Raw genomic sequence first — 12897 nt, forward strand, 5'->3', positions numbered from 1 at the left:
TGATGAAACTGCAAACTATCTTCAGTAAAACTTTCTCTATTTGATTGAACCTCACGACTCCTGGTCTTCTTTCATCATATCTGGTTCTGGGTCCTTAAGCTGTTACCCACTAACACTATTAAGTTGACTGCAACAATCATGCCTCAAATTTGTTCATTTTGAGTATTTATTTAAATAAAAGTAAATAAAATAGTTTGTGCATCAATATTAGTCATAAATGTACCAAATTTAGCTGTAATTTTGTAGGAAGATGCAGCACAATAGACTTTTAAAAATAAAGGGTACAAAAATGGTTTTGGCAGTGATGCCATAGAATAAAATGTTTCCACTATAAAGAACCTTTCTTGCATTGAAAAGGTTCCATAGATGTTAAAGGTTTTTCATGGAACCGTTAATGCCATTAAAGAACTTTATTTTTAAGTGTAATAGCGATGCACAAACAGATGAATAATGTAATGTAATAAGAAAAAAACTCCCGTTTTAGAGTGAGACATCTGAACACACAAACGATGTTGATGTGGTCACACCCTTAGATTGTTATTAATATTTCAAGTAACAAAAAAAACAGCTTTGTAATTCAGCACTAAAAAATTAAATCACAAATAAAAACCCACCATGGTCAGAAACACACACAAAACAGAAGTCTTTATTAAACATTACTCTTATCATCCAGGGACCTGACACAACAGAAACATTTTTGTGCGTTTGACTGTATAACAACTGTTAAAGCAGAACAGGGTTTGTGCTGTACGTCATGTAGATCTCTGTTTGTCATCCTTTGAGTGAGAAAAGAGGCCCGTCGCGCTCTGTGACGCAGTATGGCTCAATAGTGATGAAATGCAGCGACTAAATGCAGAATCAAATGAAACGGACAGTACTGAGCAACTGGAAGAGGCTTGTGATTTTCACAACAGGTAGATAGAAGTGAATAGACTCGAGCTCTGTGCATGTCGTGTGCATAGTTGCAGTGAAACGGTTCACACCCCACTCTCAAATGAACATGTTAAGGAGGAAATCATTTCGGCCCACAGCACTGGCCAAAAGTACACGCGACGGGTTTAGCAGAAGTGATGCAGAGGCAGAGCTGTTGTAAACTGGTACAATAATGATATGCTGACACTGATCCGCCATAACTGGATCACATGGAGAGGCGCCGTTTCATTTTATTGGTCCATCTATTGTTTTTATTCAAACGGACTGTTCATCCAAAATTGAAAATGGTGTCATTGACTCACTCTCGTGTTGTCCCAAACCTGTGTGAATTGCTTTGTGTAGAACTCAAAGATATTTTGAAGAATGAATCGTCTTTATTTATATGATAGTCAAATGGGGATCAAAACCACATTGGACCCCATTGACTTTCATAGTATGAAAAAAGTTTGGAACAAAAAGAGGTTGAGTAAAATAAATGTCATTTTAGTTTGGACGGTGTCTAAAAAACAAATAGTTTTCACTTTTGGCAATAAAAACAACTAAAACAAAATTATAATCTTTTAGAAATGACTACGCCAATACAAGAAGGTCTTATTTTAATATAGAATTTCTAGCCAACTAAGCGCATAATTGATACGGGGACAGATGTGAACACGCATCGGTGAATGCTAGCGGTCTCATGAATCCAGATGTCTGGCAGGGATCAGTGCGTTACAGAGGCAGAGTTGTTTGTGAGCTTCAATTAAAGTGATTGTCACACAGAGGCAGTGTTGTTGTTGACAAGTGTTCAATGATTGTTGCAGGAGAGCAGAGGCAGTGATGTTGTAAGGTACAGAGGAGGAGGACGCGGAGGTGCAAGCATCTCAGCACGTGACGGATGATTAGAAACACAAACCTACCACTAACAGGGCTTCGAAACTGAGATGCAGGAAAAAAGGCGTGAACTTCCATGTGAAATGCTCAGTTACAACATTCTCAGTACTTGTGAAATGATGTGGTGGTTTTCACATGAGCGTTTAGCTAAAATACATCTCGTGTTCTTTGTGAGTCTTCGTGTTTGGAAATCTCCTTTTTTATTTTATAATCTGCTAATACTGTGTAGAAGGGGGTATCTGTGTCTTTCCACAGTTGACAATTACAAAATTAAAAGTAAATTAAGAAACAATATTAAAAAGCTACAGGAAGGCATTTACCGCTCCTTTAAAACAGATCTCATACACATCTTTCAATCACAAGCTGCTTGTTTACATACTTCATTTAATTGCCAAAAACTGCCAAGTTGATCATTCTGATGAAGTCTAATATAGCTCCAAATCATCTGGACAAAATTGCATTTTAACCCCATCGTACTTCACGTCTTGAAGTACACGCATCATTTTCAGTGCTAGTGCGACGTGCCCTCGAGCATGATGTGAATCTTGGAGTGAGCGCAACAGTGGGTCGACCATAATCGTGTTCAACTCTTGAGAAAAGTGAGAGAAAAGATAATTGTTCTGCATTCCACCTAAGACAAAAAATTCAAATCTCATATTTCTGTCAATATAGATTTCATATATTCATATATCTTTTGTAAGAAAACAAAGAAACAGAATCAAAACAGCTGGAAAGTTCAAAATGTCCCTGACTTGAGGACATTTGACGTCCTAATGTCCTTTAGCTTGCTTTAAGGGATTGAAGTTTATAAAATAACGTCACAGGCCGAGAGAGCGCACCCCTCAGACGAGTCCTTCACAGTCTGTGTGATGGGAGCAGAGCCGGGAAGACACAGTAAAGAGCTGCTTCTGCACACACACACACAGGGCATTTGTTCTGCTGTCTTCTTGAACCACCGCCACATAAAAAAGCTTGTCACTGAATCACGGGTGGGTTTAAATGACGGTGTGAGTTTTGATCAGGCTCGGCCTGTGTGTAACTCAATTGGTCTTCAGCTAATAAAAGCCAGCCAGATTTACGGTTCAATTCGGGTCCGGTCACCCCGGATCAAAGTCTACCGGAATTCTGGTCTCTGGCGCTGGTCTGCTGCGGCTTATTTCTGGTTCCGTACGGAGCCCTGTCTGGAGGCGAGAGTCAGGGGGAGTGAGCCGAGGGGCTGCTGTGTGCCGAGCTGGGAGACAGACTGGGGCTGCAGCTTCCTGGTGGTGCTCCTCCTCCTCTCGCCCCACTGCCTCCTTCCAGGCCCTCCGAATTCTCCAGCATCTCCTGAATGAGTGGAGGCATGGAGCCGGGGATCTCCATTTTCAGCGTTATTACCCGTTCCGCTCCTGATTGAGAAAGAAGACGTTAGATTGGATTCTTGTTGATCACGCTTGATCTTCAAAGAGTGATGGTGAATCTAACCTTTAGCGCTGATGCTCCTGAGGTCTGTGATCTTCATCAGCATCTTGGGGAACATGTGTGGTTTGTGAGGTCTCCTCTTTCTCACGTAGATCTTTAGGGCCTCCAGCAGCGGCTCCTGCAGCACATCTACCTTATCCGACTGCTCCAGATCCTGCCGATCTGAGCGCAAGTGCACATCAGTTTTAAACAGCTAACCAAGAATCACACAAGCAGGAAATATAATGTTTTTGTAGACACCAATATTAAAAAAAATCTAAATAAACAAATTTGAGGAGATGGCACAGAAAAACTATTTCATGAGACTCAATGTTGAAATTATATTATTCAAACAGTCATGTCTAAATGGAAAAAATATATATTTTTATTAGATAATTACAGCTGCCAACTAATAAATGGCAGATAAACTTAAAATATAAAAAGGTTAATACACAGTCCAATATTAAATAAAAACAACAACGAAAAAAGCCAATATTGGCCGACAAGAGTTATGAGGGTAATTTACATTTATATATTCTTTCTTTCTTATATATATATATATATATATATATATATATATATATATATATATATATATATATATATATATATATATATATTAGGGGTGTGCAAAGCAGCCGGTATTTGTATCTGTATTTGTATTTGTTGAGGGGGGAAAAGTATTTGTATTTGTATTCGAGTAAAATTCAAAATAGGTGTAAAAATCCAGTTTGTTTGCGTTACACTTCTAATTTATGTTATAGTGTAAGTATTCTTTAATTATATCCATTATAATAATTATGGATATGCAATATTGGTTGATGTTTTTCCATAAATCCAGCAATGAACATGTAACAAGGAACGTCATTGAAAAGAAAATAACATAACAGCCATTACCAACGTTAACGTTACTCTGTCAACAGCCTATTGTCTAAATTACCGAGCTAACAGAGCTACTAGTGTTGTCACGGTACCAAAATTTCAGTATTCGGTACCAATACCAGTGAAAATCCACGGTTCTCGGTACCAATTTCGGTACCAAAGCTTAATTTAGATTAAATTTACATATATTAAAGTGTATATCACGGTTACAAAGATGGAAACTGTAGTATTAAAAACACTTTACAATAAGATTCCATTTGTTAGATAACATTAGATAAAATGACCTAACAATAAACAATAGTTATATACTGTCGCAATTATTCTCCTTGGGGTTCATTTAAAAATACATTTTTAACATTACTTACATTATTATTTATGTTAACATTATTTAATGCACAATGAATGAAGTGAACAAACATGACCAATCAAGTGTTTGTATTAAATAACATTCACAAACACTTATTAATGTTGTAAAAATATATTGTTCACTCAATGTATTAGATAACACATTAAGTAATGTTAATGAATGGTATCTTATTGTAGTGTTACCAAACTATATAGGAGATAAAACGTGTTTTATTTGACTTGACTGTACTTTTATTTCATCCAAAACTGCATTCATATTTAATTTTAAAAGGGCTTTTTAAACCTGCTAAGAGTTATCCAGCCAAGAATAAGACTAGAACTGATTTTCTGATGGACTGATATTAATGACGGCTTTTTATTTCATTTCTCATCTCCATAAATATATCTAAAGCTAATGCAAGGGCTAGAAAACAATTCATTCTTTGCTGATACTTCCTCGTCATCATGGAGAGCGCAGTTCGCACCGCTATCTCCTTTCCACAAGCTTGCTCTCCCGTACGTCTATCGTTGCTATGTAACCATGGACATAGGCGCGCCCCTCGCTTCTATTATGAGCGCGCTTGCCGCGCGCCTACATTTGAAATCTGAACGCGCAAAAAACGCGCTGTGTGAACGACGTATGTGTCTCTTTCCTCCTTTCTTATCAACAAGTGGATTTACAGCCACCACATCAGCAGCGCCGCCGGTCGCCATGTCTCATGAGGAAACGCAGTTTTTTGATATAAAGTTTTTCTTGTTCCCGAATACAAATATTTTTTTAAGTATTTGTTCGAAATAAGTATTCGTAAAAAACACATTATTTGTGCCTTTCCGAATACCGTATTCGGGTTCGGCTCCACCCCTAATATATATATATATATAAAATAGAAATTGCAGATAAATCTAGAATAACCAAAATGTAATTTTTTTGTAAATAAAGAGTCCAATATTAGATCAAAACAGTTATGAGGCAAATACACTGTGCATCCATAGCTGTAAGTTCCTCTTATTTATTGTAGTTACATTTTTTAGGCTTTACGCTTTGTATACAAGTAAAAGCAGAAACACCAGAGAATGGCTAAATACAACCACAATACACAATAAAAATACAGCTAATAAGCAAAAGTAAATTGTATGTGATTACTGACTGCATGGAAAACTCAAGACAACATTCACAAACCAAAACATGTTAAAAAGTGTATCTAATCTGGTTGAAAAATATCTGCAGTACCTCCACACAGCAGACAGATGGCACTGAGAAGCCCAGTCTCTGCATCATCCATCTCCAGAGGCAGGAGCTGGTTGGCGAAAGCGAATACCAGATCTGTCAGTGGACCGAAGCCGGCGTTGTGCATCTGCGTGCGATTCAGTGTCAGACCATCTGAAAACGTCATGGTGTCCTGATCCGGTGTGTAGCGTGTACATATTCGCAGAATCTGAGGAAGCAGTTCAAGATACACAGATGAGCGCTCAACCTACACACCACTGCAAACGTGCAGAACTATTCAAGCACTTTACATAAGGTGTGTGAGATCTGGACACAAAAACACATGTGAAAGTTCACCGTGCACTCACCAGGATGTCAAGACAGGCGGCCTTTAAGAGAGTGATCTGATCTGCGATAGTGAGCGTGGTGAAGCCGGGAAGCTGCTTGGCGAACTCAACCGTTTTAATGATGCATTTGGTAGACAGTTCACTGAACTTGTCCCACAGGTCAACGTCCAGAGCGACCCTCTGGTCTGAACTGTTGTTCTGTTCAAGAACAAGACAGAGACCATGTTTGGTTGGTTTAATAACTGAGATCGTGATTCGGTTGAGGACGTCACCATTAAGAGCTGCTCTGCCTCAGACTTACCGTGGTGTATTTGCCAAGCTGACAGAGGGAGGGGAAGGTTTCCTGATGGGCCTTCCTCACCCGCTCGATCATCTGCTCTGTATCAGGACTTAACACGTAACTCTCTGAACACTCCTGCTTCTTCTCGTCCTTCTTCCTCTTGTTCCGGTCGTTTCGAACCGCTGCATAGACAAGTGAAAACAGTATTCAAACCACCTGGTATACCACTCCAATATATATATATATATATATATATCATACATAAACATATGTGGATGTGGATTAATATGGCAAATGATGATAATAAAAAATACAATAATAAACATATGACAACATCTGCCACAAGATGGCAGTAAAACCCAGCGTTTATTTTCTCTGCCTGATGAAAACAGCTCATCATGCATAGTTAAACCTCTTTCAGAACCACATTCTTCTTGTGATTCAATCATTTTGGCAGCTAATTTACTTCAAAACAACAATGAATAAAAGAGGAGGAGATGGATTAAGTGGGAGACCAAGAGGACATATATGGGGATATAAATATGTAGGAAAGGAACAGGGATATAGAAATACATTCCTTGCAGTATTTCCAGAGAGAGAGAGAGCTGAGTGAGAACTGAGTGCTTTGATGTGACAGTTCAAAAAGAGCTTTAGGTAAGAGAGTCTCAATTGCTAAACAAGCAGAAAAAGAGGACAAATTCATAGGATATTACTCTCAGAGCTCTTCCCATCTCTTTGTGACACTGGAAACATGTATACAGTGGTATACCTGCCTTAAAAACGGAGTAAACAGCACAATAATAGAGAAGAGATGCACACTGAACACAGAGGCATTATACATGCATCCAATATACATCTGCATTAACACACAACTGTTTAGCAAAAAAACACTGGTTGAACATATTTTGAGAATCTCAAAGTATTGCCTGAAGTATGAGACTCCTTTATATTTTACAATTTACTACTACTTCTCTCTGTTTCCTTTTTTATTTTTATTTTTTCTATATATGTTTATTCAAATCAATGGTCAATCACCTTGATATGGTGGGAACTGAGTAGCCTGACTGACAATTGTGAAACTGAGTTTAAAGCCCTGTTAATCAACTGGGGTCGAAATGTGGGCATGTAGCTGTGTGCTTGTTTTCAATGTGTGGATCCTTAAACTTTTTTGAAGTACTGTGTAACAAACAAAATGGAAAAAGATTGTTTTCCCAGACTGTTGTCAAAATTTGGGGGGTGGGAAGGGTTGCCATTAAGTAGTGGTTTTTTGTTTTTTTTTGTTTTTGTTTGGGGGGGGGGGGGGTTGGTTGTATAAGGTTTTAGTTGTTTAAGATAAAATGAAACTGGAGAACTGTTTCATTTCCTGTAAAATGTAACATCCTTGATTCTCCAATAAAAAGATAAAAAAAAAAAAACACTGGTTGAAAGACACCGTTTAAGGCATCTACACTACCATTCAAAGGTTAATTCATGTTCAGTAAGGTTTAAAAAGAAAAAAAGAAAAGAAAAATAAATTCATATTTTTATTCAGCTAGGACGCATTAAATTGATCAATAGTGACTGTAAAGACATTATAATGTTACAAAATAGTAATAATAAAGGCTCTATTCATCAAAAAAAAAAAAACTTTCCACAAAAATATTAACATTTTAACAAAAAAAATTGCCTCTTGATCACCAAATCATTATATTAGAATGATTTCCGAAGGATCATTTGAAACTGAAAATTCAGCTTTACCATCACAGAAATGAATTAAATTTTAAAATGTTACAATAGAAAACACTTATTTGAAATTGTAAAAATATTCCACAATATTACCATTTTACTGTATTTTTGATCGAATGAAGTTATCAAAGATGAAGTGTCATATCTGCGCCGCTATAGTGTCCCACTGGTGCCACTGATTTGGTCAAACCTCAATCTCATGCCATTGGTTAAACCAACATCACTGTGTCGAGCTGGTCTGGATGGATGGTATCTCAGGTTTTACAATTTTCAAGGAAATAAACCACTTGTTTACTAAGTTGTTTCTGCACATTAAAAAATAATCAATGTAAGATTGTGCACGTAAACGCACTCATTTTGTTTCATCCCACACACACACACACACACACACACACAGATGTGTGCAGTGATGAGAAATAAATGTTGGTGGTTGTTAATAACTGTGACAAACGACCTCTGCTTTCACTAAAATCCAACCTAATCTAATCATGTCACATGACAAATATCAGGCTGCTTTAAATGGGCTCTCCCTCTGCGCCTGCATTCCTCCCTCCTTCGCTCTCTCCGTTTTCCTGGAACCTCACAATCTTTCTCTTTTCTTGTACTCAGAGCCTCAATCACTCCTTTATCTCATGTTTTTTGCTGTTTTTGGTTAGGACTCCTTCCTTTGTCTAAAGATAACTCAATGGCTCTTCTTCTCCCTCCTCCACACGCACACTGGGGGAGCGAGAGAGCGAGCGAGAGGGGTGGTAAAGGACGATTCTCACTCACTTCTCCCCACAGCCACATATTCATTTCTCCAGAGGGAGCTGGGTGCCAGCGTGGGCTCAGAAAACACAATCTAATGGAGCCATTAAAGAACTATTAACGCAAGGAGGTAATCTTTCACGACACGACATGTGCGAAAAGACGAAACCTGCTCGCAAACAACTTTATGATGACAAGAGCGCACCATCATATCTGGGTGGAAAAAATGAAATATGTAAAATAACAAATCTAGGGCAGAGATTTCATTTTGCTCTGACTGAAACGGCAAACTACATTTCAGTACCGCACAGAAAGAGTGTACATTTTGTCATGCTAATAACAGAACAAAAGTACATACAAACCCACATTTTTTTCTTAAAGGCAAAAGCGAAAGCAACTAAATCCAACTAAAGGGTAAATTAAAAGTCCCATTGTGACAAATATATCAGAAAAACAATAATAATAATAATAATAATAATAATAATAATAAGCTACTGTACGACTGACTATATTTTTAAACCTCACTTTATATTATCTTTAGTTGATATTAGCTTTGAAATATTAGCTTTAGCTTTATTTTATTTATTTATTGTCCTAGCACAAATGCACAAGGACATGACTAACAAGACAGCAAACCTCTTTATATGCTTGTACACAAGCCTGTCATAAAAACATACTTGTAACATCATTATGAAATATGACAAAAGACAAATCACAAATGCTAGAAAATAATTTCAGCGTCATTACTATTTCAGTTTTCAGTGTCACATGATCCTTCAGAAATCATTCTAATATGCTGATTTGCTACTCAAATGTTGAAAACAAAACCCCCAAACTTCTGAATGGCAATGTACATCTTGGATAGTAGATTATATATAAATTTACCATATATTCGATACCACAGTCCCTTGAGAGTATCAGGCACTAGGATAATGTATTACACACATATAATAAACTACAATAAAAGGGGCCTGAGGAAGGGGGGTACTGTACTGTAATGGTTGGAACGTAAACATTTCCCAGATAATATTTTATACACACTTTTTGCAGTTTAAATGGGTCTTTACACATGAAAATGTATATAGGAGCCTTTATATTTAGGAAGGGTCTCTCACAAAGGGACAATCGTGGATTCATGGTTTCCATGGTTATTGGATTTTTAGTAAATGTATTATAGTAACAAAGACACTTACATTCTTTAGACATGCCCACTTCCAGGCACTTCTGCAGTCGGCAGTACTGGCAGCGGTTTCGCGTGACCTTGTTGATGATACAGCTCTTCTCTCTGTGGCAGGTGTACACCATGTTCTTCTGAATGCTCCTTCGGAAAAACCCCTGAGGAGATAAGCAAGCACGGAGGTTTACTATAGCTGGAAGATTTACAAATGACACACACGCAAGAAAATTAACACCAACCCCCAGAACCTCAGAAAGACTGAGGCGGAACAGTTATATAAATATAACTGTCACTAATGACTCACCAGATATTCATATATTCACATTATGCGCATCGTCGCTATACACAAACATAAACAACCGCAGCATAGATACAGCTCTCTCTCTCACACACACACATTTTTTGACATAATGGCAGACTGAGCTTGGTTTAGATTTGGTAGTATTATGGCTGCTGGGTATTATCTTCCAGTTCAAGTGCCCAGAGGTTCCCATTGGCTAATACCCAGCAGAGCTTAACACACATAGACTCAAGTGGAGGGATGCAAATCAGAGCTTCACATTATTCTTCTGATCTTAATTACTGCTTGGTCAGACTCTCAAGGACAGAAAGTCAGACTGAGGTCAAGAACGTACACAGCAAAAGCAGGAAAGATGCAGCTGAAGCCACATATGAGAGAGCAGATGTCAAACAGTGACTGTGTAGGCTTGTGCAAGGGCTTTCAGCTGCTGTGCTGCAACCACGGCTCTCTGGCAGAGGATTAAACGGTGAAAGCTTCACTCGTGACCGCCACTGGGCACGTGGGTATTAGTGGCGCTCTGTGCAAGATTCAATGACTGAGCCGAGCATGAACAGTATGTTGGTTCAATGCTTCAGCGGGGCTCCGTAAGAGAAATAAGAGTCACTCTTTCATACTGCAGATGTATACCGGACAAACAGGGTGAACATTTTGTAACACAGATTGTTTCTGATCTAAAATACAATTGGATAAGCCACATTCAAACGTTAATAGGGGTACATAATACTAAAATTATAGCTGATACCAATGAGCGGATTATTTCAATCTTCAAATTATGGCTGATAAATGGACACCATTAAAATGCTATTTTAAGAAAAAATGCTATTTAGAAAAATATTATACATATATAGATTGCTAAAAGTTCTCTTTAAATTATTTTCTAAAGATAAACTTTAAATGGCCGTTAAATGACAGGTAATCTAAATGTAAAAACAGGGAAAATGAGTATGCAGAATCATGTATCCAAAACATTACAATTAATAATATTGGCCGATAAGCTATACATTGTGATGTTTATTAAGAATAAGAGTTGATATTATCATCTATGCATGAACTGTATTCATCAGAGTATGGATTCTATATGCTACAGTTTTCAAAGCAAGCCTACAGCAAAAACATCAACCTCCCTCTCTGGTTTAAAAACAATAATCCCCAAGGCTTTTAGTGGAAAAGCCTTAAACATATCAGTCAGGGCACCCAGGGAAGCTTTTAGTGTGTGTGTGTGCTTTTGACAGGTCTGTCCAGTGGCTGCCATCTAAACACTCATGTCATTTCGGCAGAAGCGTGTGTCCAAGGACATGTCCCGCATGCTGAAAGGACGTGCCCCTCTCACACTCGGTCTCGGCTATGAAAAAGTAATAAAGGAAAAGGTGAGCATGGCAGATGTGTGACAGAACGTGTGCTCGAGTGAACAAACCGAAATGGTTTTCTAATGCGCTGCCCAGAGGCCTGAACTCCCTACATAGGAGCTCTCCTTCATTGGCCATGTTTTATTCATGCCAGCTCTAATCTTCTGGAGGTCATTGTTGGAGGTCACTGTGGTAGATGCAGATGAAACGCTTCAATCTGAACCAGTATCGGCAAGTCAGATTTGACTTTGCATGGGCTATATTAAAAGAATCAGCTAAATTAAAGCACAAGACCTCTACACTTTCTCACAAAACAGGTTTAGATCAATAGCAGCCAAATGTTCCATTAATCCTGGCCGACGGTACCCTTTGTACAAGCGACTGCTGTCTCACCTGGAGAGCTGATTCATTGATAACAAACCCATGACAAAAGTCACACCGGTCCACAATCAAAAGGCCTCTTTTCCTCATCCTGCTTCTCTCGCTCTGCTCTGTGCCGCTGTTGGTCGGGCCTGAAAGCCACAGGAATGACGCTCAATATCATCACAAGGTGTGAAGAATGCTCTGGCAAGAGAGGGGCAGCTGGGTAATTCCACTGGATTAGGGGCTGCAGCAGTGGACCATTGAAAGGAAGGCAAGCAAACAGAGATCCAATGGCTGCTGAAAACTTAGCTTTGCCATAACACAAACTACATTTTAAAATATATTAAAATAAAATTTTTATATAAATTGTAATAATGTTTCACAATATTGCTTTTTTTCTGTAGTTTAGACCATAAGCCTGCATTAGACTACCGTTCACAAGTTTGGGGTCGGTAGGATTTTTTTAAAGCATATTTTTGAAAGTAATGTATAATATATTTAAGTATTAAATATTTCAATTCAGTAAATACTGCTTCACTTCTCCAATGTAGTTATTCAAGAAAATACTAAATAAAAATGAATGAGGAGTGTTTTTTTTCTTATTATTGACAAAATTATTGAAATTGACTGATAATTGATACAAGCAAGCATTGTTACTCTGACAGAGTAAAAGCAGACATGGATGAGTTAGAGGACATAAAAGATGCAGGGCTGATCTGTGATCCTAATCTCTGGCTGGGCATCACCTGACCTCTGCGAACCCTGGATTGACCCAGTGTTGACCTGCCGGGGAGATCCTGTGAGCGGAATGTGGCAGAGGAGGGCAGGAAGGAAACGGTTTGAGGTCTGCTGTGGCTCCTCTTGGCAGGAGCGCTAAGCCTCTTTAGTGTCTCCACTAATCCTGGACACGAGTATAAACCCCCAGGCGCAC

At 38.4% G+C, this 12897-nt stretch overlaps 1 protein-coding gene across 5 annotated transcripts in view; it reads right to left on the reverse strand.

The window, feature by feature from the left end:
* Positions 1 to 626: 626 nt before the first annotated feature.
* Positions 627 to 12897, reverse strand: part of rarab (retinoic acid receptor, alpha b) — a 129720-nt gene continuing 117449 nt past the window's right edge. For all 5 annotated transcript variants that reach the window (XM_084135663.1, XM_084135662.1, XM_084135664.1 and 2 more), the window contains 6 exons: positions 9973 to 10114; positions 6329 to 6489; positions 6049 to 6225; positions 5705 to 5909; positions 3271 to 3429; positions 627 to 3194 (listed from right to left, as the gene is read on the reverse strand). In XM_084135663.1, the coding sequence (XP_083991789.1) occupies positions 3001 to 3194; positions 3271 to 3429; positions 5705 to 5909; positions 6049 to 6225; positions 6329 to 6489; positions 9973 to 10114 (1038 nt within the window). In that variant the 3' untranslated portion in view covers positions 627 to 3000. The remainder of the gene's footprint in view (positions 3195 to 3270; positions 3430 to 5704; positions 5910 to 6048; positions 6226 to 6328; positions 6490 to 9972; positions 10115 to 12897) is intronic.

Source organism: Abramis brama (genome assembly GCF_963993115.1).
Source record: "Abramis brama genome assembly, chromosome: 1".
In the NCBI taxonomy this organism is placed as follows: domain Eukaryota; kingdom Metazoa; phylum Chordata; class Actinopteri; order Cypriniformes; family Leuciscidae; genus Abramis; species Abramis brama.